At 31.0% G+C, this 26,368-nt stretch overlaps 6 protein-coding genes across 11 annotated transcripts; 1 reads left to right on the forward strand and 5 right to left on the reverse strand.

Moving 5' to 3' along the window:
* Positions 1–1,845: 1,845 nt before the first annotated feature.
* LOC105677481 (mitochondrial potassium channel ATP-binding subunit) lies at positions 1,846–5,162 on the forward strand. Of its 2 annotated transcripts, XM_012376127.2 has the most exons (10): positions 1,846–2,140; positions 2,337–2,661; positions 2,731–2,895; positions 2,978–3,391; positions 3,467–3,778; positions 3,858–4,081; positions 4,146–4,320; positions 4,400–4,578; positions 4,644–4,791; positions 4,861–5,162. In XM_012376127.2, exons 1-10 carry the CDS (start codon positions 2,082–2,084, stop codon positions 4,939–4,941), a joined length of 2,082 nt encoding a protein of 693 aa, XP_012231550.1. In that variant the 5' UTR covers positions 1,846–2,081; the 3' UTR covers positions 4,942–5,162. The 2 variants fall into 2 exon arrangements, with proteins under 2 accessions (XP_012231550.1, XP_012231551.1); XM_012376128.2 differs by lacking the exon at positions 1,846–2,140 and having other exon boundaries at positions 2,452–2,639.
* A 29-nt stretch (positions 5,163–5,191) lies between these two features.
* Positions 5,192–10,930, reverse strand: LOC105677373 (dentin sialophosphoprotein-like). Its single transcript, XM_067350375.1, has 2 exons — positions 10,798–10,930; positions 5,192–10,536 (listed from the first exon to the last, which is right to left on the reverse strand). Exons 1-2 carry the CDS (start codon positions 10,885–10,887, stop codon positions 6,091–6,093), a joined length of 4,536 nt encoding a protein of 1,511 aa, XP_067206476.1. The 5' UTR covers positions 10,888–10,930; the 3' UTR covers positions 5,192–6,090.
* Positions 10,931–11,388: 458 nt separating this feature from the next.
* bisc (biscotti) lies at positions 11,389–12,903 on the reverse strand. Of its 2 annotated transcripts, none has more exons than XM_012376140.2 (3): positions 12,521–12,903; positions 12,051–12,120; positions 11,389–11,961 (listed from the first exon to the last, which is right to left on the reverse strand). In XM_012376140.2, the coding sequence occupies exons 1-3, from the start codon at positions 12,711–12,713 to the stop codon at positions 11,685–11,687; spliced, it is 540 nt and encodes a 179-aa protein (XP_012231563.1). In that variant the 5' UTR covers positions 12,714–12,903; the 3' UTR covers positions 11,389–11,684. The 2 variants fall into 2 exon arrangements, with proteins under 2 accessions (XP_012231563.1, XP_012231562.1); XM_012376139.2 differs by having other exon boundaries at positions 12,051–12,132; positions 12,521–12,901.
* A 378-nt stretch (positions 12,904–13,281) lies between these two features.
* On the reverse strand, positions 13,282–17,327 carry LOC105677450 (phosphotriesterase-related protein-like). Of its 2 annotated transcripts, XM_067350465.1 has the most exons (8): positions 17,102–17,327; positions 16,437–16,593; positions 16,061–16,223; positions 15,396–15,586; positions 14,976–15,149; positions 14,437–14,601; positions 13,794–14,014; positions 13,282–13,532 (listed from the first exon to the last, which is right to left on the reverse strand). In XM_067350465.1, the coding sequence occupies exons 2-8, from the start codon at positions 16,471–16,473 to the stop codon at positions 13,389–13,391; spliced, it is 1,095 nt and encodes a 364-aa protein (XP_067206566.1). In that variant the 5' UTR covers positions 16,474–16,593; positions 17,102–17,327; the 3' UTR covers positions 13,282–13,388. The 2 variants fall into 2 exon arrangements, with proteins under 2 accessions (XP_067206566.1, XP_012231490.2); XM_012376067.2 differs by lacking the exon at positions 17,102–17,327 and having other exon boundaries at positions 16,437–17,022.
* A 136-nt stretch (positions 17,328–17,463) lies between these two features.
* Positions 17,464–20,815, reverse strand: LOC105677455 (phosphotriesterase-related protein-like). The gene is made up of 7 exons (XM_012376072.2): positions 20,406–20,815; positions 19,948–20,110; positions 19,365–19,555; positions 18,870–19,049; positions 18,220–18,384; positions 17,912–18,138; positions 17,464–17,684 (listed from the first exon to the last, which is right to left on the reverse strand). Exons 1-7 carry the CDS (start codon positions 20,437–20,439, stop codon positions 17,550–17,552), a joined length of 1,095 nt encoding a protein of 364 aa, XP_012231495.1. The 5' UTR covers positions 20,440–20,815; the 3' UTR covers positions 17,464–17,549.
* A 1,216-nt stretch (positions 20,816–22,031) lies between these two features.
* LOC105677451 (phosphotriesterase-related protein-like) lies at positions 22,032–26,302 on the reverse strand. Of its 3 annotated transcripts, XM_067350460.1 has the most exons (8): positions 25,965–26,302; positions 25,488–25,606; positions 25,242–25,404; positions 24,898–25,091; positions 24,482–24,655; positions 23,832–24,011; positions 23,129–23,349; positions 22,032–22,636 (listed from the first exon to the last, which is right to left on the reverse strand). In XM_067350460.1, exons 2-8 carry the CDS (start codon positions 25,561–25,563, stop codon positions 22,499–22,501), a joined length of 1,146 nt encoding a protein of 381 aa, XP_067206561.1. In that variant the 5' UTR covers positions 25,564–25,606; positions 25,965–26,302; the 3' UTR covers positions 22,032–22,498. The 3 variants fall into 3 exon arrangements, with proteins under 3 accessions (XP_067206561.1, XP_067206562.1, XP_012231491.1); XM_067350461.1 differs by lacking the exon at positions 25,488–25,606 and having other exon boundaries at positions 25,242–25,398; XM_012376068.2 differs by lacking the exon at positions 25,488–25,606.
* Positions 26,303–26,368: the final 66 nt, after the last annotated feature.

A 26,368-nucleotide genomic window follows, 5' to 3' on the forward strand; every position in this document is an offset into this window, starting at 1 on the left:
TAAATATATATCTAATCAAAAGTATACATAGCCAAAATTGTATACAACAAAAAAATTTTTTTAACGCGTATTATTTAAATTATGTATAGTATGCAAGAAAATTTTAGAAGTTTTAAAACATTAATTATTCAACAATATTCTTTAAAAAAAAGAATAAAATTCTTAATAGAAATATTTATGTATTCTTTTGGAATAATTTCTTGTGATTTAAAATTTTAAATCAATACACTTAAATGAAGTAAATATAAAATAAAATTGACATGTAGAATATTTTCCAATAATTGTTTTTCCCTCCTCGATTTGGGCAAATTCCACACTGTGCGCCGGCGGCGTGCTTCGCGCGAGAGTACGCGAACAAGTACTTAATACTTATCCCTGCCGTGAGTAGTATTTAAGCCGCCCGGGAAGGCGCGGAGTAGCGCCTAATAGCCGCACAGGCAATTAAACGCGGCGAATACATAAATACACGTCATTAACTCGCAGCTCAAAGAGTTTGCCGGTGCGATTAGGTCTTTTAAGGCCCACCGCGCGGCATTCATCCAGCGGAGGACCCCTTCGTCGTCATCAAGACGCAATTTTCGAGCTTTTTTATCCGCGTGCGCTCGCGCGCGCGAGGCATGTATTAGCTTACTGATCAAAGTTCGCTTTTACTTTGCGCTATTACTTTCTCGCGACGGGGAAGATTGGGCCACGTGGCGAACTCTCGACAATCCGGAAAAAAGTTGTAAATAATGCGAAAGAGAGCGGAAAAGTGCAACTGTCGACGAGTAAATCACGACGCACTCCACTGGATAGATTAATGAAGATATATCTGACAATAACGTCAGATGTGGTTTTTTTATCTCTATCAGTTCCTATTTATTGATGTACTTTAATAATGTATAATCGCCATGTAATAATTTGCGATGACTATTTTTTTATCAAACACGCTAGTTGCAATAGTGCAATCCATTTTAATGGATTATATTTTGTGTCAAATATATTTTTCCCCACATTTCGTTAAATTTATGTAAGCGATAAAAGTGTACAAAAATAATTAATAATAATACAATATTTATTAATAATTAATAAAATTATGAATATCAATAAATCTTTTTGAAAAATATAAAATATATTTGCTTCTACCCAGACAGCACACATGTCCAAAATACATCCAAAGGATATCCAGAGGATCCTCCAATAATCATGAAGCTGATATCCAGAGGATCCTGTTGTCCCAAAAATATCTTCAAGATATCCTCTGGACGTCTCTTGGATACACTGTGCTGTCTAAGTAGTTATTCTTCAATTATTATTCAAATATTTTTGTACAACTCTTGATATGTACATTTTGCTTCAAGAGAAGAACCTTACCTTGTAAGATGTACTGCATAAACTGTATAACCGCATAACCGTATTTGTTGAATCCAGCTTATTCTGTCTTGTTTCCAAACGATGATCGCTGATCCTGATGAGGAATCCAGACAATCTCAACACTAAAAGTTATTTTAAATTAGTTAAATAAAATTACTTACTAAACCTAACATAACCTAATAATCTAGAAGAATGTATGTAACGCAACGATGTCTTACATGGTTGCATACAATTATAAGTGCAATATATAACTATATATATATCTCAGCTTCATGATTATTACCTAATTATTATCAAGTTTCGAGAGTTTTTTTAAAAGAAAGGATCCAATTTTTCATCATTTTAACTTATTTTTTACGGAAAGTTGCAAGTCACTGCAAGTCACTTTTCAAAGCGCGCGAATGCAATAATTTGTAATTAAAATAATACATTCAGCGCTATCTGGAAGAAACTTATAAAACGATTGATATAATAATACCATAAGATGGTACACGATGTTTCAATATGGCGCTACCCTTGGTTGCAGGATTATTATTAGTTAACCTTTCTAAATCTTGAATAAAAAAATCTCTTCGTCATGTCTGTGATTTGAGAGCTTTACATTAATTATTAATATAGCAATAAATTGCAATGATATTAAATATCATAAATATAATAAATACGAAATATACATCATTATCATAAACAAGAATATCAGTAATTTGTGCTAGCACTGTTATATCATCAAAATGTCTATTTTACGTGCTATGTTATTCAGGTGTCACAATAATTATTCAGTGCTTCCAAGGTAATTATCAATCTCTTGATATTATATTTAATCCTACTGTTTAGATATCTTATATAACCTAATAGAGAAAAAATATTTATATATATATATGTAAACCTAAAGTATTAGTGTAGATATTATTGCTTGACATAATAATAAGCAAATTTATCACTTAAAAATGGCATTGTATTACATTCATTTTTATTAAACATTTCAGGTATTCTTTACAGAAATGTGCCTTACAAGGAAAAGAGCAAAATATATGGAGGGCAGCAAAACGTGAATTTACTAAAGTTACTCAAAGATGTGTCAAAGAAAATGTGAAGGAATCAAAGCTTTCCTCATACATCCTTAAATTTGGTTTTGGCGGACTAGGAGTAACAGCTATTTGTATTCTGAAGTCGTATAACCAAACTGTGATCTGTAGAGAAGCTAAAGAAATAAGTGACATAAAACCTAACAATCCTGAATTGATCTTTGAATGGTCAAAATTTTTCAAGTATCTCTATCCACATGTTTGGTATTTATTATTAGCATTGTCAGTAAGTATTTACAATTTATAAACTTTATGATATTATTGTAAATAATATACTGGTGTTCTATACTTATAGAGTGCATTAATAGTTGCACTGTTGAATATTCAAATACCGCAATGCGTTGGAAGTGTAATAAATGTGTTGACAGAAATCTGTCAAACCAAAAGTGATTCTGCAAAACAAGTAATTATGCAGCTAACTAAACCAGCTTTTGCTTTGGCACGCATGTACATTGCACAGGTATGGAAATTAATTGGAATTAAATTTTTTTAATATTTATAAATTCAGTATTTACATCTATAAATTCTGATATTTTTTTCAGGCATTCTTTACTTTTGTATATATTTATGCACTTTCACATGTTGGTGAAAGAGTTGCAGTGAGTTTACGTCAGGATTTGTTCAAGTCTATTATCATGCAGGACATTGCATTCTTTGACAAAACACGTTCTGGTGAAATAGTAAGTCGATTAACCAGTGATATTCAAGACTTTAAAAGCTCGTTTAAGACCTGCATTTCTCAAGGTCTGAGAAGCTTCACACAAATCATTGGTTGTGTCGTCTCTGTAATAGTGATATCACCACAATTGACCACTGTTGTGGTGTTCAGTTTACCTGCAATAATTTTCATCGGCACTCTCCTGGGAAGAAGCTTGCGCAAGCTGTCGATGGAGGCACAGAATCAAGTCGCAAAGTCGACCGCCGTTTGCGAGGAGGCTATACAAAACATTCGCACGGTAAAATAGTTGAGTAAAAAAACGTGCTATGAAAATTTTCAAGTAGTAAATTTTGTAAACAATTCTTTTTTCCAGGTGAGAGCTTTTGCCGCAGAAGAAAAGGAGGCAGAAATGTTTTACAAAGAGGTGGAACGTTCGTCTGAGTTGTATGAAAAATTAGGTTTCGGAATAGGCTTCTTTCAAGCGGGAACAAATTTACTGCTCAACGGTATCTTACTCTCCACATTATACTTTGGCGGGCAGTTGCTTTCCACAGGACAATTGTCTCCCGGAGATCTAATGGCGTTTTTAATGGCTGCGCAAACCATTCAAAAGTCTTTAGGTCAATTGTCAGTGCTTTTCGGAACATTTGTCAGGGGACAAAGTGCAGGTGCTAGAGTCTTCCAGGTAATGTATTGATATTACTTAAATTACATAATTTTATTTATGAATTGAAAACTGTCGATATAATTATAGCTTTTTTTAGTATTTAGATATGCCGCCTTCCCCAATGATGATCAATGGTGACGTGATCCAAGATAAATCTCTAGCGGGGAATATAGTTTTTAAAGACGTGAAATTTAGCTATCCTACCAGACCAGATCATGTTATTTTGAAGAATTTCAGTTTACATATACCAGCTGGGAAAATGGTGGCTATTGTCGGTGCCAGTGGCAACGGTAAATCAACTGTGGCTGCATTGTTAGAAAGGTGCGATTCATATTAATGCAATTTGCTTAAAATTAGTAAAGATTTAATATATATAATTGTATAGATTTTACGATGTTGAAGAGGGCTCTATTACTATCGATGGTCGAGATATCAGATCGCTTAACTCGAGTTATCTCAGAGGCTGCGTGTTCGGTTACATAAATCAGGAGCCTACATTATTTGCTACCAGTATCATGGAAAACATTAGGTACGGGAAACAAGAGGCAACGGACGAAGAGGTGAAAAATAAAACATTGCGATTAATGCTGCTCAGTAATTCTTACATGCAATATATTTTACACATTCTAATCAATTCAGGTTATTGAGGCGGCGAAGGAAGCAAATGCCCACGAATTTATAACAAAATTCCCAGACGGCTACGCGACCGAGGTTGGCGAGAGGGGCGCGCAGCTATCTGGTGGACAAAAACAGCGAGTTGCTATCGCCAGAGCGTTATTAAAACAACCGTCTGTTTTAATTTTGGATGAAGCGACAAGGTATGACATAACAATGAAATAACTCTAAACATCTGTCTATCTTTCATTTGTGTATTCATGCTCAGCGCGTTGGACTATGAAAGTGAGAGGGTCGTTCAAAAGGCAATTGAAAATGCTACAAGAGGTAGGACGGTGCTTGTAATTGCTCATAGATTGAGTACCATTAAAGGCGCCGACATTATCGTCGTGTTACAACGCGGTGTCATTGTGGAGGTACATCATAATCGATAAATTTAAACGTGATATTATTAAACAATATATAAATGACGTGTAATTTTTTAGATGGGCACGCATTCGGAACTAATTAAACGGAAAGATGTTTATTACACGCTCGTAAACGAGCAAGAGAAGGAAAACATGTAATGATAATAACATATAGGATTTGATATCAGTATAAAGAATCGATGTGGTTCGGCAGTATGGCATTATTTATTCTTATTTTCTTGATTGTAGAATAATTTTTTCTTTGTACAGTAGGGAATAGGTGTACGTATGTAATTATGTAAATGTAAATTGGCCACGACTACCTCTGAGACGCGAAACAAATATTGTGAACAATATAATAAATTATTATTTTATCTACATATTAATAGTATAATAATCATATCACACATACCTTTCATTGATATTTATGTATCATAATAAAAATACATTTTACATATTTTTTGTACGTGTTTGCAATTGTGAACGTCTTATTCAGTTAGAGCCACAGGCAACGTTTCTGTGCTATCATTTTACGTTACTGGATTTGTGTGTTGTCTGAAACAGTAGCTGAATCTAGCATCGCGGATAGAATATTTTCGTTTTTATTTATTCGGCGTATGTAAATTGGCGTCAGCAAGTTTAATTATTTATGGGAGTAGTCTCGGATAATCCGTCCGTAGTATGTTCAACATTGTCGATCACTGTCGGTGGTGATGAAAACACGTTAGGTGTGGACGTAGAGTCTGATGTATCGAAATCATTATTGCCCGGAGCATTTGTAGTTGTTGGTATATTATTTATTGTTGATGTTGAATTTTCATCAATCACTTCAATATTGGAGTTCCGTAATGTCTGTGTTTCGCCATTTTTGTATTGTTCTTAAGTTATATCTTCTATTACTTCGTCTAGTTTCGATGATTTAACAACATCAAATAGAGAAGATTCTGAAGTATCGTTTCTTAGTGTTGTTGGATTCTGATCAATCTCTTCAGTATTAGAATTCGGTGATGTTACTATTTTGTCGTCATCATTTTGAAATTGTCTGTTAATTATATCTTGTGTTTTATCATCCGGTTCCGTTGATGTGTCATTGATTGAAGTAAATTCTGTTGTCTCGCTTATTGCTGATGTATCCTGTATAATTTTTTCAGTGTTTGAATCCGGTAGTGTCGCTATATTATCGTCATTATTTTTATATTTTTCTGTAATTGCATCTTGCGTTCCTTCGTCTCCTTTTGCATCGCCGATCGAAAAAGATTCTGGTGTATCGTTTATCATTGATGTATTCTGCTCGACTTCTTCAGTGTTTTAATTCGGCGGCGTCACTGTACTGTTGTCATCATTTTTATACTTTTTTATGATTACATCTTGCGTTCCATCATCTAATTTCGTGTTGCTAATCGAAGAGGATTCTGGTGTATCGTTTATTGTTGATGTATTCTGCTCGACTTCCTCAGTATTTGAATTCGGCGGCGTCACTGTACTGTTGTCATCATTTTTATACTCTTTTATGATTACATCTTGCGTTTCATCATCTAATTTCGTGTCGCTGATCGAAGAAAATTCTGGTGCATCATTCATTGTTGATGTATTCTGCTCGACTTCCTCAGTGTTTAAATTCGGCTGTGTTACTGTAATATCTTCATCATTTTTATACTTTTCTGTAGTAACATCCTGCTTTCCTTCATCTAAATTCGTGTTGCTAATCGAAGAGGATTCTGGTGTATCGTTTATTGTTGATGTATTCTGCTCGACTTCCTCAGTATTTGAATTTGGCGGCGTCACTGTACTGTCGTCATCATTTTTATTCTCTTTTATGATTACATCTTGCGTTTCTTCATCTAATTTCGTGTCGCTAATCGAAGAAGATTCTGGTGCATCGTTCATTGTTGATGTATTCTGCTCGACTTTCTCAGTGTTTGAATTCCGCGGCGTCACTGTACTGTTGTCATCATTTTTATACTCTTTTATCATTACGTCTTGCATTCCATCATCTAATTTCGTGTCGTTGATGGAAGAGGATTCTGGTGTATCGTTTATTATTGATGTATTCTGCTTGACTTCCTCAGTGTTTAAATTCGGCTGTGTCACTGTACTATCTTCATCATTTTTATACTTTTCTGTAGTAACATCCTGCTTTCCTTCATCTAATTTCGTGTTGCTAGTCGAAAAGGATTCTGGTGTATCGTTTATTGTTGATGTATTCTGCTCGACTTCCTCAGTGTTTGTATTCGGCGGCGTCACTGTACTGTCGTCATCATTTTTATTCTCTTTTATAATTATATCTTGCGTTTCTTCATCTAATTTCGTGTTGCTAATCGAAGAAGATTCTGGTGCATCGTTCATTGTTGATGTATTCTGCTCGACTTTCTCAGTGTTTGAATTTGACGGCGTCACTGTACTGTTGTCATCATTTTTATACTCTTTTATGATTACGTCTTGCGTTCCATCATCTAATTTCGTGTCGTTGATGGAAGAGGATTCTGGTGTATCGTTTATTATTGATGTATTCTGCTCGACTTCCTCAGTGTTTAAATTCGGCTCTGTCACTGTACTATCTTCATCATTTTTATACTTTTCTGTAGTAACATCCTGCTTTCCTTCATCTAATTTCGTGTTGCTAGTCGAAGAGGATTCTGGTGTATCGTTTATTGTTGATGTATTCTGCTCAACTTCCTCAGTATTTGAATTCGGCGGCGTCACTGTACTGTTGTCATCGTTTTTATACTCTTTTATGATTACGTCTTGCGTTCCATCATCTAATTTCGTGTCGTTGATGGAAGAGGATTCTGGTGTATCGTTTATTATTGATGTATTCTGCTCGACTTCCTCAGTGTTTAAATTCGGCTCTGTCACTGTACTATCTTCATCATTTTTATACTTTTCTGTAGTAACATCCTGCTTTCCTTCATCTAATTTCGTGTTGCTAGTCGAAGAGGATTCTGGTGTATCGTTTATTGTTGATGTATTCTGCTCAACTTCCTCAGTATTTGAATTCGGCGGCGTCACTGTACTGTTGTCATCGTTTTTATACTCTTTTATGATTATATCTTGCGTTCCATCATCTAATTTTGTGTCGCTGATCGAAGAAGATTCTGGTGCATCGTTTATTATTGATGTATTCTGCTCGATTTCCTCAGTGTTTAAATTCGGCTGTGTCACTGTACTATCTTCATCATTTTTATACTTTTCTGTAGTAACATCCTGCTTTCCTTCATCTAAATTCGTGTTGCTAATCGAAGAGGATTCTGGTGTATCGTTTATTGTTGATGTAATCTGCTCGACTTCCTCAGTATTTGAATTCGGCGGCGTCACTGTACTGTCGTCATCATTTTTATTCTCTTTTATGATTACATCTTGCGTTTCTTCATCTAATTTCGTGTCGCTAATCGAAGAAGATTCTGGTGCATCGTTCATTGTTGATGTATTCTGCTCGACTTTCTCAGTGTTTGAATTCCGCGGCGTCACTGTACTGTTGTCATCATTTTTATACTCTTTTATCATTACGTCTTGCATTCCATCATCTAATTTCGTGTCGTTGATGGAAGAGGATTCTGGTGTATCGTTTATTATTAATGTATTCTGCTCGACTTCCTCAGTGTTTAAATTCGGCTGTGTCACTGTACTATCTTCATCATTTTTATACTTTTCTGTAGTAACATCCTGCTTTCCTTCATCTAATTTCGTGTTGCTAATCGAAGAAGATTCTGGTGCATCGTTCATTGTTGATGTATTCTGCTCGACTTTCTCAGTGTTTGAATTCGGCGGCGTCACTGTACTGTTGTCATCATTTTTATACTCTTTTATGATTACATCTTGCGTTTCATCATCTAATTTTGTGTCGTTGATGGAAGAGGATTCTGGTGTATCGTTTATTATTGATGTATTCTGCTCGACTTCCTCAGTATTTGAATTCGGCGGCGTCACTGTACTGTCGTCATCATTTTTATTTTCTTTTATGATTTCATCTTGCGTTTCTTCATCTAATTTCGTGTCGCTAATCGAAGAAGATTCTGGTGCATCGTTCATTGTTGATGTATTCTGCTTGACTTTCTCAGTGTTTGAATTCGGTGGTGTCACTGTACTGTCGTCATCATTTTTATACTCTTTTATGATTACATCTTGCGTTTCTTCATCTAATTTCGTGTCGCTAATCGAAGAAGATTCTGGTGCATCGTTCATTGTTGATGTATTCTGCTCGACTTTCTCAGTGTTTGAATTCGGCGGCGTCACTGTACTGCTGTCATCATTTTTATACTCTTTCATGATTACATCTTGCGTTCCATCATCTAATTTTGTGTCACTGATCAAAGAGGATTCTGGTGCATCGTTCATTGTTGATGTATTCTGCTCGACTTCCTCAGTGGTTGAATTCAGCTGTGTCACTGTACTATCTTCATCATTTCTATACTTTTCTGTAGTAACATCCTGCTTTCCTTCATCGAATTTCGTGTCGCTGTTCGAGGAAAATTCTATATTACTTATTGTTGTCGGTGTCAAGTTGTTGGGTCCAACTGTTTCTGCGTTGGTATTCGATAATGTTACTGCTTCATCTTCATTATTTTTATGCATTATCTGTTCTGTAGTTACATCATGTGTATGTTTATCTAATTTTGCTGACGTGAAGTCGACGGGAGAGGACTGTGAAGTATCAGTGGTTTCACTATCAATGTTGGACATTGTGTCAGTATTTGTACCATATTCCGGCTTTATCGAGGTCACCGATTTCGTGAAGGAATGTTGCGTATCATCGAGTTTTGTCACTGACTTGGTCTCCTCGTTCTGTGTTTTGTCAAATACTTCTCGCATGCTTTCGGTCGTCTCCGATGCTTGACTCAACGTTGATGTTTCATCAGTACCCTCAGTAACATCCTGGATTGACTGTGCGGATGATAACGTCGCATTGTCATTCAATGTTTCGTTCACGCTGTCACTAATTTCATGATTACTTACTAATAGTGGATTATCTATTATGTTTACAGGAGTAGTAGAACCAGCGTAAGTTTCAGGATTTATATCTTCCTTTTTCACAACAGAATCAGTCACATTCGTAGTTTTGCTCTCTTCAGAAGTTTCAGAGATTTCTTCGTTATTTTTTTCTGTAGCTTTATTTGCACTTTGAGGCTCCACATTCTCGGCCGGCGCATCTGGAACACAAACTGCGGAGTCCACGGAGTTGTCGTTCTCGCAGTCCGGCACAACGCCGCAGATTCCTTTGTCCGCTTGATAGCCCGTGTTCTGTGGGCACTTGAAGATGCTCTGATAGAGTCGATTTCCGTTTGTGTCGCACGCGTAAAACATGAAGCAGTGATCGGGCACGGGAAATCGGCCGCGTCTGCTGCAGTTCGGTACTTTAATGTCATCATAGTATTTGTAATCGTCCGGTCGAATGGTACTAGGAGTTAATTTGCTTGAGTCGTAGTACACGCAACGCTGAAGACGAATATCAAAGATCTGTCTATTTGCACACTGCGCCAGTATTGAGTTGTTGCGCTTACAGATGTGATAATACAAAGAACTTTTGCAGTGCGGTTTCAGGATGTTGTTTCCGCACGATCGTCCTTTTTCAACGTGAAGCACTTTGCCACCTCCAGGTACGCCTAGACAACGTCCTTCGTCTTGATCATAGTACTGATTGAGCTTGCAATAGTGTATATTGGTGGGCTTAATTTCTCGTCGATGCCGGGATACTTGTAGTTCAATGGCGTTTTCTTGCAAATTATCAGAGAAGAGAGAGAGAGAGAGAGTGTATTCCTGCAAATAGTTTTTTAATGTAATAGCAAAATCAATATGATGACACAAAATTTGTATCCTTTTATTATTTGGAAAATAAGTATAAATACATAAAAAGTAAATATATTTTTAATTTATTATTTGAAATATTTTTAATAACTTTTTTATCTTTTTAAAACTTACTTGTGTATTATAATTATAGCTATATATTTTGAAAATTAAATGTGTAAATGATTAAATTGATAAATACGTATAATATGATATGCGTAAGAAATTGCTTACCTCATAATTGGTTGATGAATGATATATTGCTACAATTAACAATACGATTCCAAATGGTAGCCAAAGTAAAATCTTCTTGGAAGAAGTCATTGTGCAGAGCAGTTCGTCAAGAACACTGGTTTAACAAATCGCTTCTGTCTTTTACCTTCGCGAAACGATACTTTTAAAAGCCTCGCCAGAGAGAGGTGTGCAGATAGATATATTGTGTCATATCAGAAACGTGACGATTAATAATTTGAGAAATAATAACGTGATGCATCTTTGGTCGACATTGCTTCATTCTTGGAATACATTTGTATTCGTATGCAAAATTCTATTCAAAAATTCTGTGTAAAATATAAGAATTCGTGATAATAATAATGAACGCTGAATACTTCTCATTTTTTGTATTTATATCGGAAGAACGAAATTGCAAATGTGATATACGGAGCAAATTATTCGATGCATTGCAATAATACGTGATGATTTATAATTTCGTCATAAATCATTCAAGGGCGAATGAGTCATAATTGCGGTATTTGAAGTTCGTCACTATTTCGGTTTCAGAGAAACCTGATCAAAATTGAAGACAATAAATAATAATTTAGCACATTTAGAAATAGAAACGGAAATTTATTACTTAATTATATTAACAATACGTAAATTACTTATAAATCTTTATATACAGTGCTTCGTTGAAATGTATATCTACAAGTTAACTTAACCCATTCAGTTCAAGTTCTGCTTATCCATTAAAATATCTAATATTGAAATTAGTTTACATTCAAATATAATTCAATGATGAAATAGGACTCAATTCTAGGATTGTACATCGTTGCTCGTGGCAGAAGCAGAGGCTATACAATTTTTAGCAAAAATTATTATTCATGCGTTGGGTCTGCTGTTTTTCAGTAATCGTATTGTGGCACTCTGTACGTAAAGTTGTTGCTCGTCACGATGTTTATTCCAGCACCATAATATGGCATCACATAGTGTGAACCGTCCGCTGGTCCTACAATTTGCGTAGCTATCAGTATTACATCGGCAAATTGACCAAGAAAGAGAAACCCTAGTGTGCTCAGTTTCAGTAAGCCTAGGGCGGGATATCCAAGGTAAAATCGATCCGCGCCAAACATTCCAAGGAATATGGATAGCAGTAATGCTGTTTCAAAAGAATAACCATTTCTGAAAGCAATGATTCTATAGTAAGTATCTTAAATTGCACGATACTTAAGATATTTATCTAAAAAAAAAAAAACCAATGAATTACTTACGTCCATTTGCAGGGTATATCCTTTTTAAATGTGTTATTTTTTGTTTCTGTGCAGGTGATGCCATCCGCAGCTAAACACAACACTTGCAAAAATACAATGTACATGAAGTTTTATTCAAATTCTCACATTACGGATTTATCAGCATGTGTGAAATCATTGTTTCTAAATAAATAATAGTAACAAAAGATCATAGCAGTCAGATTTTAAAAAATAATAAGAAAAATAAAGGTTCTACTTCTGTTTACAAACTAGGTTTAAAGCAAAACAAACAAAAGATTTGCTCTAATTGCAGATTTATACACTTAACTTCTTTCCTTATATTTAAAATCTGAATATAAATCTCCATTTCATCCTAAATTTACAAAACACTAGAAAATGTAATGAACCAAGTGGACATAAATAAAGCATATCTAGAATTGAGGTTAGAATTTAGAATACTCCAAATATCTCGACCGTGAGTCGGAGCCTACCTTTGGCCTTGTTCTCCTTGGTGCAACCACGCGGCTGTTGCGTTTTTGGATCTATGAAATCGTAATCGGGATGGGGACATATGTACTGCCCCATTCGTAGGTTATTGCAGTCGATCTCGTCCATGCCATCGCACAACGCGATCATCAATACGAGGATGAGCAACCATCTAAGAAGTCGCACCGAATGGAACATATCGTCTCATTTTATATAACGTTATCTCGGCAACCACACTGTCATCCGTATATCCACCGTGTATGCATACACAAAATTACGACACCTCCATCTCTCCCTTATTTTGAACCGAATGTCAATTGGCGTGAAGTGTGAAACACGAATCAGTGTGAATGTACCGATCGTAGCGCTCGCATCCACTAGCGACGTGAACTAAGTAATTTATATGTAGATAATAATTTAATTTGAAATATATAACTTCATATATTTTTGTTAAAGTTCTATTAAATATATTTGTTAATTTTTATCATTTATGTATAAAGCAAAAGCGTATTTTATTTTAGAAGCAAAATCTCTTTAAAAATTTCGATAATTATTTTTGTGAAAGTACATTTTATATTTCTTATATTATTGTTAAATCGTATATAATATTAAATAATCTATTGCTTAATAATACTAACTAAAAACAGTCGATTTTTTAAATGTCAAATAATATACTTGTGTAAAAAAAATAGTGCAAAGTATATTTGATTAATATATAATTAAATTCAGCATATAATTTGATGAAATTTGGATATAAATGTGTGGATTAAAGATTAAAGTGCTTTATTCTTTTAAGTAACTCACATAATTAAAACAATTAAAAAATTAAAAAAATTTTGAAGTCTAATTTCTTTTTTATTAACGTCGTTTGGCCTAAGTATTCAGATGCCAAGTAAGCCAACTTCTAGGATTTTCAACCAGTAACATATTTATGTCACTTTCGGTAAATTTTTTTGCATGCATGTAAGGCAAAATATTCTCAAGAATGTGATAGTATCCATGGCCGCCATAACATTTCTAAAAAAAAAAAATCAATAAGATGATTTCTGACGTCTGAATTTATGGAGTCACTTAATAATGCTATTTTTGAATTGTATATCTTCATTGTTATCTGATTCTAATTATTAAATGATTAATTTTTTAGAATTTAGTACCTACGTAATTAATAAATAATAAAGATAGTTAATTAACAAATAATATATTTAAAAATAGGGTAAAGAGTGGTGCACGTTGTTGTTCTCGACGTAATATTAAATGAAATGTTCAAAAGGTACGTACCAATCTATTTTTAGTGTGAATACCATGACTTATTAGAACTCGGTCCAATCTTTGTTCTTCTTTTAATAGTGAGAGTAGTGCAACGCGTTGTGCATCTGATAATATATTCTCTTGCATATCGGGATTATATAAAGAACACTCGGTACCAAACATGGACAATCCAATATAAGTATCCTCCAAATCGAGAAATTCCATGACTTGCTCCTCATTGTTGAAAATACCTATTAAAAATATTTACATTAATTTGATGTAACAATTACAATGTGTAAGCTAAATAGTATTTGCAATATTTAAAAAAATATATATATTATAAAAGATTGTATTTTGATATTTTTATTAAAAATTTTTAATTAGTGCAAAGAGTTTTAAAAAATATACTGAGTTTAATAATGCAAAAGTCATTGTTTTTCAATTAAACTCTATTCAAAATAACAATTGTTGTTCAAAATAACAAATATGTTGAAAAGGTGGACAGAAAATCTTTTCAGATAAGACAGAATATAGTAAAACTAGCGGAAACTATCTTGATTGTAAAAAAATTATTTCAATATTTTTTATGTAAATTTAGTTTCGATCTTATTTGACAAATGTGCGATACATAAATATTTATAATACGGTAAAAAAAGAAATTTATAGATCTTACAATCGACATGGGATATGACGGCTTTACGAGCATCTCCTCCGGATTCTTGATAGATTCGTAATATCTCTGAAGGTGCAGATGGATTCAAGCCAGGATTAAAGCTAACAGGGCAATGAAATTCCTGTTGAACTTCACCAGTCGCACTAATGGAACGCCTTTCAAAATCTAAATTATATATATAAAAACATTAATCTAAATTATATATATAAAAACATAACTCTGATTAGATTTATTATGTATTAATTAATTATTTATTTATGGTATTAGTAATTGATATATTTTTTCAAATTTTCTTGCAAATTGTGTTTTTGTTTTAATTGTATTAATTGTATTTCCTACATATTATTTTTTAATCTTTTTTTTTGTTAAAATAAAAATGCACATTTATTTTATTATAAATGTAGAAAACGAAAATGAACAAATCAAACAAGCAAATAAGTGTATATACAATTTCTTTAACAACATTTCTTTCCGAGCGTTTTAATCGTAATATCAGAAATAATCGATAATTATCATAATAAAATAGTTGTAACGTATACCTTGGATTGGCCATGTACTGCCTACTTCGCCAATGAATCCTGCTTTCATTTCGTATTTCTTCAACTCTGGAATCTTGGTGGGCAGACCACCTAAACACCAAGTCATCCATGAAATCATATCTTCTTTAGTTGTTTCTAAGTCTAACGTATTTTGCACCTTTGCAGTATAATATCCTGTCGAATTGCGAGAATATATAATCAAGTAACACGCAACAACATAACCAAGTAACAATAACGATAACGTACAAAAATAAATTGTAAATCAAGTTTGAAGATACAACTAGTCAAATACAAAAATAAGGAGAATAAAAGTTTTATATTTTAAAACTATAGACTTTTTTATTCTTTTACGATTATCATGCAATACTGTGATACATTACAATAATTACACATTATCGTTAATAACAATATATCATATACCTGTTCCAAAAATTATGTTAATTTTCATTTCTTCGCTAATCTGTTTTAACAATAAACGATCGAATTGTAGACCACTGCTGCTATTCTCTACGATGGTACAACCATTAAAGTTTTTGAAGATTTTTAATTCATTTTGCATATTCTGAATCGTGTCTTCGTCATTAAGTGTCAAATTATACAGACTGCTGTACCTGAAATAATATTTTGCATGTTAAAAATTTTTACTCAACAATTCATTGATTTAAAAAACGCATATAAATTGTGAAAGTAGGCGCTTATACGGATTTTGATAAACAAGCGTCAAATACAATCAAGATAAAATATTGCTGAGCACATAATTTTTGTTAAAGAACATTATCTTTATTATAATTGGGACAAAATTTTTTAAGTATAAGATTATTTAACAACAAAAATATAGCTATTTTAGTGTTAACGGCATTTTTTATCTCTTGATAAAATATTTAAGAAAAACGATTTGTATAAACAAAGTTGCAAAATTGGCAATTATTAAATTTGTAAAGTCACTATTAAAAATATTCATGTTAAATTAGAGTTATTTTTATGCACGTTGTCTTCTCTCGTTCAGCATTATATTACGATCTTAAAGTATTTAGCGCATGTATGGTTAGCAAGTTTTGTGCGAGAGATATTCCAATCTGACTTACGGATATTGATTAAACTGGTTCAAATTCTTAAATGAAAATTTGGCTTGGTAATTTGCAAAAGGGTTCATACACGGAGCTGGCGTAAAACAATTAGTAAAGTTACAAAATATATGTTCGTGTGTTAATGTTATGCCAAGCGAAGATAGCGGTTTGGGTCCTGTTACTGTGAAAAAAATTAAAGATTTGTGTAATGTATATATAAAGTATTTAAAATTATGTATATGACAAATAATTTTGTTCAATAAAAATTCTCGAAATTAATAGAATAATTTCTGAGTGAAGATAATACGTTTGACAAAATCACATTAATTTAAAATAAGCTTGTAAATAAATTAATGGCATTGTTTCTTAATTTTTAATTTTTCTTCAAACTTACCTGTTGATATAGTTTCACTTTCCCAATAGTCATCCATCTTTACGATATTTCAGCAAGGAACTTTTAAAATTTAATTTATATTTTGTGTATTACGATGAATTATAAAAATTTCAAACAGACGTTGTCAAATTCCACGAGCTTAATAAATATATTCGATCTATTACAAAAAGCAGGTAAATGAATACTTCGAACGTCTGCGAGACAAAAACTCGAACTGCTGTCGGGTGTAACGGTATAACACAATGTACATTCCAAAACAAGTATTGTAGTTACAGATTCTCTCGTTGTATATGTAACATATACAAGGTGACATCGGCAACACACCTACATTTACTACAGTGACGACAAATATCAAGGACTGACAAAACCTTAAGCCCGATTCTGTTTGAACGAATAAATCTTTAACACATTATATTTTTTACAAGAACAAATGTAAAGCTAAAAACTAATATTTTATTTTTAAAAAAATTTTAATTTTATGATAATACTTAGGTGAGTGCAAGAGTTCTTCGTGTTGCTTGTACCTATTTAATAACGTTGACTTGATATTTATACAAACATTTTTTTTTTTTTACAATCTTTAGTGTTTAAATCTTTTCACTCTAATCTATATTATGTATATATATGTAATCGTGTTGAATTTTTATGAAAGCGCTTTTCCTTACCTCTGCCAGCTTCCCTTTTCCTCCACGTTTTTTCTGCTTTGCTTAATGTCTCGAAGTCAACTACCCATTTTTTTCTACATGTTCAGTACACTCACTTTTTACAACTTGAAAATCGTTATCGTAAGAATTTGTATTTGAAAACCTGCTGGTCAAAGACTATTGTTCAGAAGGGACCGAACGGAAAGACGCGTTGTACGCTCTCTCGTATACCTGCGTGACGCACAGGTATAAGATCATTCGTAGTACGTTAAAACTTCGATTTCGATCTGGGAATTTAAGATTTTAATGATGTTAATGCTTTTGCACATTTTTTATATTGCAAATAAATGTAATAAACAAAATAAAAGTAAAATAAACAATAATAATGCTTGAAAGATTTATTATATTGTTTTATACATCGTGCTTTACATAAAAAAAGTAATATGCAAATTTTCTTTTGTGTGAATTATTATTTCCAGCTTAGCCATCTCTTAGGATTTTCAGTGGTTAACATCGTTGTATCGTTAACTGTAAAATTCCATCTTGACATATGTGGCACAAAGTTTTTCAAAATATGGGCGTATCCGAGACCGCCATAAGTGACCTTAAACATCAGTAGAATATTTTTGAGAGTTAATTGCTCTGATTACTTATAACTGATATTATGATCGTTTAAAATCCAATTATAATTTATATATAAATTGCTTTTTGTTTAACTGCCTAAATTAAAAATAGAATAATAAGAAAAATAAATAACGTATTAAAAAATAAAAATAATAACAATAAAACAAATTTATTTTGTAAAACCATAAAAAAAAGAGATGTACGTACCAATCTATCCTTAGTATGAATATCATGACTTATGAGAATTCGATCCAAGTTTCCTTCATCCTTCAGTTTTGTGAGACGTTTGATACGTTGTGCGTCTGATAATATCTTGTAATACCTATTTCTTATTCGACAGAAAGAATGCTCAGTACCAAACAGATCAAGTTGTACGTAAGTGTGTTTAGTATCGTCCATGAATTCCATAAATTTGTCCTCGTGCCACAACGTGCCTATTAAATTTATATCATTAAGATATGATAATATTTTCGATACGCAACTTAGTTGAACGTAGGAAAATGCATAGCTCTTACGATCAATGTTGGATATGGCCGCTTTTCTAGAATCACCACCGGCCTCTCGATAGAGTCTAATTACTTCCCTAAGTGCTTCTTCCTCAACGCCGGGATTCAAATTCACAGGACAATGCAGTTGCGCTTGAATTTCGCCAGTGGCACGAATAGAATGTTTTTCAAACTCTAACAGTAAATTTAAAATAATGTAATATAACTGCTAAATGTTTTATTTAACGTAATAAAAAATATTAGTTAAACAATTTTATTTCTGAATTTATCATTATTAGAACATACTTTTGAACGTAATTATATAAAATAAAAATTTAAAAAAATATTGTAGAAAATATAATTTCTATTAGATTTCTTATAAATTGATTAATATTTACGATATTTTGCAACACAATTGTGCTCTTATAAATTGAAACGTCTATTGTTTCAATTGCAATTGGTTACATATTGTTTATTCTGTCTCTTTTCATTAACATCTAAATATTTTATTGCATTAAAATGGTAGAAAAACATTAAAAGTATACTAAAATAAATAAACTTGCAGCGTTATTTGTATCTATTTTGCTTGCACTGTTTAATGAGCTTCTTTTTTACTGCAATATCGGAAATAATAGTAAAATATATTTAACAATATAGCAAATTGGTATGTAATTATGTACCGTGGATTGGCCAATTGCTGCCTACTTCTCCGATGAATCCTGCTTTTATCTTATTATTAGAATCGCCAATTTGATAGGATTCTTCTATCTCGTTAGTTAGATCATTCAATAATTTATTGTATATTTCTTCTTGCGTAAAATTAAGGTTTGAGTCATTCTGCACGCTAGCAGTATAATATCCTGTCAAGTTATAAAATAAAATTACTTCAATTCTTGTGTAAACAAATTTACTTAACATTTATTTAACGTTATTATTATTTTATTATTAATGTATCATATTATTAACGTTATAATTATATAAATAGTGTAGTTATGATTATATTAAGTAATTTATTTATAATTTAATTTGTAAAAAATAAAAATATCTTATTGGTTAATAAAAATATTCATTATAACATAAATATTAAATATAAAATAAAAGTAAAAGCTCAAATTTATACGTGTATAATGTAAATACACACACCGTATACTCGTATATATTGTGTAAGCACATACCTGTTCCTGCAATTATATTAATTTCGCATTTCACACTATAATCTTGCAATTTTTTTAAATCGCGACGCAAACCGTTACTAGTATTTTCCACGATGGTTTTACCGCCTGCATTTTTGAATAAGGATAATTCATACAACATAGTTACCATTATATCAGGATCATTGAAACATAAATTATTTAAATTACAATATCTGAAACAAAATGCATTTTGTTAGATATATATTTATTTAATAATTTTTTATACAATATTTTGCATATTATAAGTAAATATTTTATAAAGCTTTTTAATTGTTAACAAGATATTGTTACAAAGAATATTTTGCAAAAACTATGCCAGAATACACTTTAAAAAATTTTAACATACAAATAACTTTATTTATACAAAATTATTTTCGTTATGCTTTAGATGAATTTAGTTCAAATAACTTTTCAACAACATACGTCCCTTTTGTTAAAAAACATTCTAATTAATTTTTGTTAAAGCGTTTCGTGAAAAGATTGTGCAGTTTGCAAGTTATGTTTATATATGCGCATGCTAAATATTTCGTAGAAATGCAATAATAGATAATTTGATTTGACTTACGGAAATCGCTTGCGTATGGAAAAACTGCCAGAATATAAAGGTGCAAAGAAACCATTCTCATGAAACCACGGAACTTCATTATTATATAATTTCTCGAAGTCGCAGGATAGATGTTCATGCGTTAGTGTTGTGCCGAGACTATCAAGCTGTACAGGACCTGTTACTATATATAAAATACAAATAATAAATGCAAATAATGTATACAAAGATGACTTGGAGATCGTAATGAGTAATATTGTTGCATCCAAATTCGCAAATTTTTGCAATAATTTTTATGTAGCTTTGATATTCAGCGACATGATACAGATGTAACATTTTATGAGGAACTATCATAAATTATGCTTTAAGTCATGATTTATCAATAGTATATGTGATTATAAAATTTGACATAATATTTGAATTTGTAAATAGAATATTTTTGACGCATCTTGTACTTTTTAATTTTCCTTTAAACTCACCAGTCTGCACGAGCTCATTGTTGTCGTTACTCATCTTTGCTTTAGTCTTACGTAGAAAAAGTTCAATAATTTAATTATTATTCTATATTTCGTTTTTAGAATCGTAATAATGCAGTAATTTAACGATGTGACGACTAAATGCACGTTCTAACACTTGTATGAATCTAATGTTATTTGCAAATTTCACCGAAATCGTAAATTACAACTATCGCGACACGAAGCACAATATTCTAGTGTTCTCGCGGCAAATAGACGGTAGATACATGTACATGTGTAAATATTTTATTTACAACTAAAAATGAAAACAAACTAGCTATCGAACTCTGTGAAAAATTTGTAATTCCAACAGAAGAGATCAAGCATAATTTAACTTCAAAAAATTGACATAGAAATAAGTATTTTTTATTACGTGAAGAAAATGTAAAATACTGTTGTAGTGATGAAAGCAAGTTTGTTTTCTTTAAATGGAATAAAGTATGTGCTTGAAATGGAATAAAGTATGTGCTGAAAAGAATTCATTTACGAAATGCTGAATTTTATTCCATTTTTTTCAGTAATTTTTACTTCCATTTCTAAATTTCCAATACTCTCTCGTTTACTGGGAAAAAAAACATTATTATATGAGAATGTTTTCTGTCGCATATTTTGTTAAAAAATTATATAATTATCGTCTTTTGTTTTAAAATGTTTAAGTGATTGATAAATATTTTACTTATTTTTTTTTAAACTTATAATTACATTATAAGTTATATGAAATAATATCTTTGTCAAAATGAGCGCTACTGTAAATATGATGATATTTAAATTTTATTTTCCAAATATATTACTAATAATTCATGCAAAAAAAAGGGTTGGTTTTTTCGAGTTGTTACATCAGAATCCTCCTCCTTAAATTACTTATCTAATATACATTTACTTCGCATTCGGTTAGTTTTTCTTGTTGATGTTTTTTTTGCTCTGATATTCTTCGTTTTTCTTTACGCGTGTAATTTCTATGAATTTCATTTAGTCAGTGTGTAAAATTAAAGTATAATTTATATGCAATTTTTTTGAGAGTTTAAAGTTTCAATAAATTTGTTACGTACTTGAATCTCTAGTCAAATTATTTGTAAAAAAATGTTGCTATCCATCTACTTAAAAGTATTAATATATGTTATAATTGCTCTGGCATGAATCACATCGCAGACTAAATTGATATAGCAAAAATATGATATAAATTATTATATATTATTATATTATTATTATTATTACATATCATTATATTATCAGCAATTAATCGCTGATCTCAAACGTTTTTTCAATCGCTCTTAATCTTTCCATCTCGCTTTTAATCTCTTCATGTATAATTATAATTTAAAAAATAAATAATTGTCGCATTAAATACACATAAATAAGTTGTGGAAATTTATCTTACAATCGTATAATTGTCTAAGCTAAAACTTAATAAAAAATAAAACAATTTACTGAAAAATGGATATAATCATAATTAAAAAATATAAAAAAAAAATTCACGAAAAATGTTTTTGAAAGCAAAGAACAAATAAAATTTAAAAAAATTTATCATTGTTTTAAAATTTTGTACTCTATTCTTTATTATCAATGTTTCAACCGATAATTAAACATCACTTTCCAATTTTACCGCGGATGTTGCATTAATGATGATAAAACAATTATGATGCAAATCGAAAACGAATTCCAGGTACTTTTTTATGGCATGAGAGAAACATTGCTTTCGAAAATATTTTATCGCATAGTTCAAACATGCTTTAGTCATTGCGACAATATTGTGCTCGCGTTTTAACAATAAACGAGTTAATTACACCACGGCGTATCCGTAGTATTCTGCAGATTGAGCAACGTCGTTTACATTTTCGTGTATATGTACTTATGATCTCGATGCAAAATTCCATTCTTATATCCACGTGCGCAATTTAGACGAGAATTGAATGTCGTGTACTTATTTGAAAGAAAAACACATTATTCTAAAATTGTTGCTCATTATAGATAAATATAGTTATAGTACTTAATAGCTACGGCATAAACTGTTTACAATTTTTAGAAAAAAAAACAATATCGCATATAAAAGAAATCTATTATTGGCCCCAGCTTAACCAATTCTTAGGATTTTCAACCATCAGTTGTGTGATATCCTCATCTGCAAAACCACTTTCTCTCATATACGGTATAATACATTGACCGATATGACCAAATCCATGACCGCCATACTTTGCCTTAAAATTAAATAAAATAATTTTTGTTTGTTTATTTATAAAATTACTTTAATTTTACAAATATCTTAATAAATTTTGTTTTAACGATTAAATAATTTATGTTCTATATTTGTACTATTAATATAATATTGATGTAAATTAAAGATACGTGTATGACAACAAGATATCACCCGTACAGAATTTGATGTTCTTGCAACGTTGGGACAACGTCCAAATGTTCATAGAAATTTATGTCAGAAAGTCAATGTTTTATGTACTTTAAGTATAATCTGAACATTTAGATGTTACATGGAAGTTATACAACGTGTTTCAACGTTGAACAAACGTTTATATAACGTTGTGTAAACAACGTTGTGTGAACTTTATGTTCTATACGGATAATTAAATAAAAGCAAAATTAAACAACACTGTACAAAAATAAGGATAGCTAATTAAATTTATGATGTGACATCAAATAAAAGAATTGAAAGATTATCAGATTAAAAGACGTACCAGTCTGTTTTTGGTATGAATATCGTGACTCATTAATACCTGATCCAATTTCGATTCTTTTTTGAATTTTGCAATAAATTCGACACGCTCTGCATCTGACAATATAACAGCAGTCGGATCGTGTTGATAGAAAGAACACGCGGTACCAAACATAGAGAATTGAATGTAACATTTGTTATCATCTGCGAATTCCATGAGTTGTTCCTCGTTGGTCAAAGTACCTAATAAGATAATTTTATCAGTTTGTTGCAATAATAGTGTATAGACTAAATAAAAATTACAATGTTCAAAAAATATATTATGAGATCGCATGTAAAATATATTACAATATTATTTTAATTTTAAACTTTATTTTAAGAAATGTATATTTGTAACGCGTGTCTTTAACGTAAAAAAAATTAAGATGTACGAAAATTTAAGGCGCAAACAATTCGTTTTTTAACTAAACCTATTTATCAATTAAACTTTAATTAAACTCGTATTGTAACTCATATTAAATAATTTTTGGTAATGTCTGAAATGTTTCAAAAGTTACACCAAACATTTTTTGAGACTGAAAAAGGTACATATATTAAAACCAACGACAATAATGACTATCTTAATGAGGATAAATTATATCAATGTTTTTTAACTTTATTTGACAAATATATGTTGGAAGCATTATTAACTATAGTAATGAAAAAAAAATTTGTGGATCTCTTACGATCAACGTGACACATAATGGCTTTGCGAGCGTTCCCTCCGGCCTCTTGATAGATACGCATTATCTCCATAGGTGCAGATGCTTTCGATCCGGATGCATTTGATCCAGGACTAAAGCTAACAGGACAATGCAATTTTTCTTGCACTTCGCCAGTTGTAGAAATAGAACGTTTTTCAAAGGCTACAAATTTACGATACAATATAAATACGATATATCATAAATACTCTTCAACATACAACCTTGGGTTAAGAATTATAATTTAAAAAATTATTTTATTTGTAAATGCATTATTATTAAAATATATAATTTTTGAGCAATAAATAAAAGTAAAAAAATGTATCTTAAAAAGTAACTTTGATTAATTTTATAATTAGTTAGTAAATAATATTTAATTTATTAATAATTAAAATACTTTTTAAAAATATAAAATTTGTTCAATATGCACCCTTCTTGTAATGTACTCTTCTTTCTTTTTTTTCAATCAAATAAAATATACATGTATTTTAATTCAATGTTAAAAGTGCAAAAAAATACCTCATCTTGTTTTAATTGTAATATCATAAAAAATTATATTAATTATCTTATAAAACGATTAACTGCTTGTATGGATTATCCACAGTTTAACAGATTAAAATATGCAAGCAATGTACCATGAATTGGCCAAGAACTGCCCACTTCGCCGATAAATCCTGCTTTTATTAAGGATGTTTTATAATGTTCACGATCTGCAATACCTTTTTTTAATTCCGTACACATAACATTATACATATTTTCTTTTGACATATTTAAGGTTGATCCAACTTGCGTCTGAGCAACATAATATCCTGTTGAAATTAAGAAAATAAAATAAAGTAACAATAATAATAATACTTAAAAAAAAAATTTACCGATTACGATAATACTCAAAAAACACAATTGAGGCATTGCAAACCAAAACGAATTTAATGTCAAAATTTTCAAAATTAAGTTTAATTAAATTAAATTTGTATTTAAAGTACTTAACTCGCAAAAGGCTTAAAATACTTTACTATCTTCTCTATCAGTAATAACATTCGTACAACTCTACCTGTTCCAATAATTATGTTAATATTCTGTTTTAAGGACACATTTCTGTATTTGTCTTGCATGTTAAAACATCTCAAACCATGATTGCTATTTTCCACAATTGTTTTCCCATCATGTTGTCTGAACTGCAATATTTCACTTTGACTAATTATTTTTCCCTTATCCAAAAATTTCAAATTGTTCATATTGCTATACCTAAATCAAAATATTGTATTAAATATTAATATTTTATATAATATATTTTAATAATTTTATTTTAATAATTGAGTTGCTTGACTGTTCATGTTTGGAGCACATATAAAGAAACATTCTTCGGAGATATCAGAGATATTTAGATTGACTTACGGATATAGATTAAGATAGCCGCTACCTTTCAATGTAATTTTTGTATGATCTCTCGAAAGCTCATGCGAATACGGAGCTCGCTTAAAACAGTTGGAAAAATCGCTAAAAAGATGCTCGTGCGTTAATGTAATACCGAGGTCATCCAGCAGTACAGGTCCTGTTACTACACAAATTGTAAATAATGTAAAAAATGTATATAGAAAAATTCTCGAAAGACTACGTTGAGATATTTGAAACTGTAATTACATAATAAAATAATTGTAGTGATATAATTATGACGATAGCAGTGTTGAATTAACTTGCATAGTTGGAAGATTTTCATAAAAATATAATTAGTGTCGAAGCGAGACGAATGATTACTGTAACTATTTGTTCTTTTAATGTAGTTGAAATAATCAGTATTGAATAAAAATATAGTTTTTGATTGAGTTAAACAAATTTAAAATTTAATAAGGACTATCATAAACTGCGCCTTTATATCTGTGAATCGTGATCTATCTATGAATTGCAAGTTATTTATTACAATTTTGAAGCTGTCTCGTGAAATAAATAAAACAAAATTTTAAGACTTTCTTTTAAATAAAAATATAATTTTTGTACGTCGTGTATCAGTTCCTTGTATGAACATGAACCTTCATATGTAACAAAACTTGTAAAAAATGTATGAATTAAACGTATTATTTATATATACTTTTTTTATGTTTTAATTGTCTGCAGATTTACCTGTTTCCACAAATTTAACATCTTTCACAATTTTCATCATTTTCACACTACTTAGAGACAAAGCCTTTTCAATAATTTAATTTATATTTTATATAGTACGTGTTGAATTATAATAATGCAACTAAATATATGTTTTAAAATTTAGTAAGATAAATATGTGATAAATATGTTACATTTATTACAAATAGCACGGAAATGTAAAATATATCTGATGCCGAGAAGCCGTAAATTCGAACTGCTGTGGCATCATACTAGAACACTTTCTAACTGACGATACTTCTTGTGAAGTTTGAAACGTGTACACATAGTTCATATTGACGTTAAAAATAAATATTGACATTTATTTGAGTAGCGACAAATATTAACGTTCGACCGAGTCTTTTTATCTAAGTAAATCTATCTAA

This window comes from Linepithema humile, chromosome 2 (assembly GCF_040581485.1).
Source record: "Linepithema humile isolate Giens D197 chromosome 2, Lhum_UNIL_v1.0, whole genome shotgun sequence".
Lineage (NCBI taxonomy): Eukaryota > Metazoa > Arthropoda > Insecta > Hymenoptera > Formicidae > Linepithema > Linepithema humile.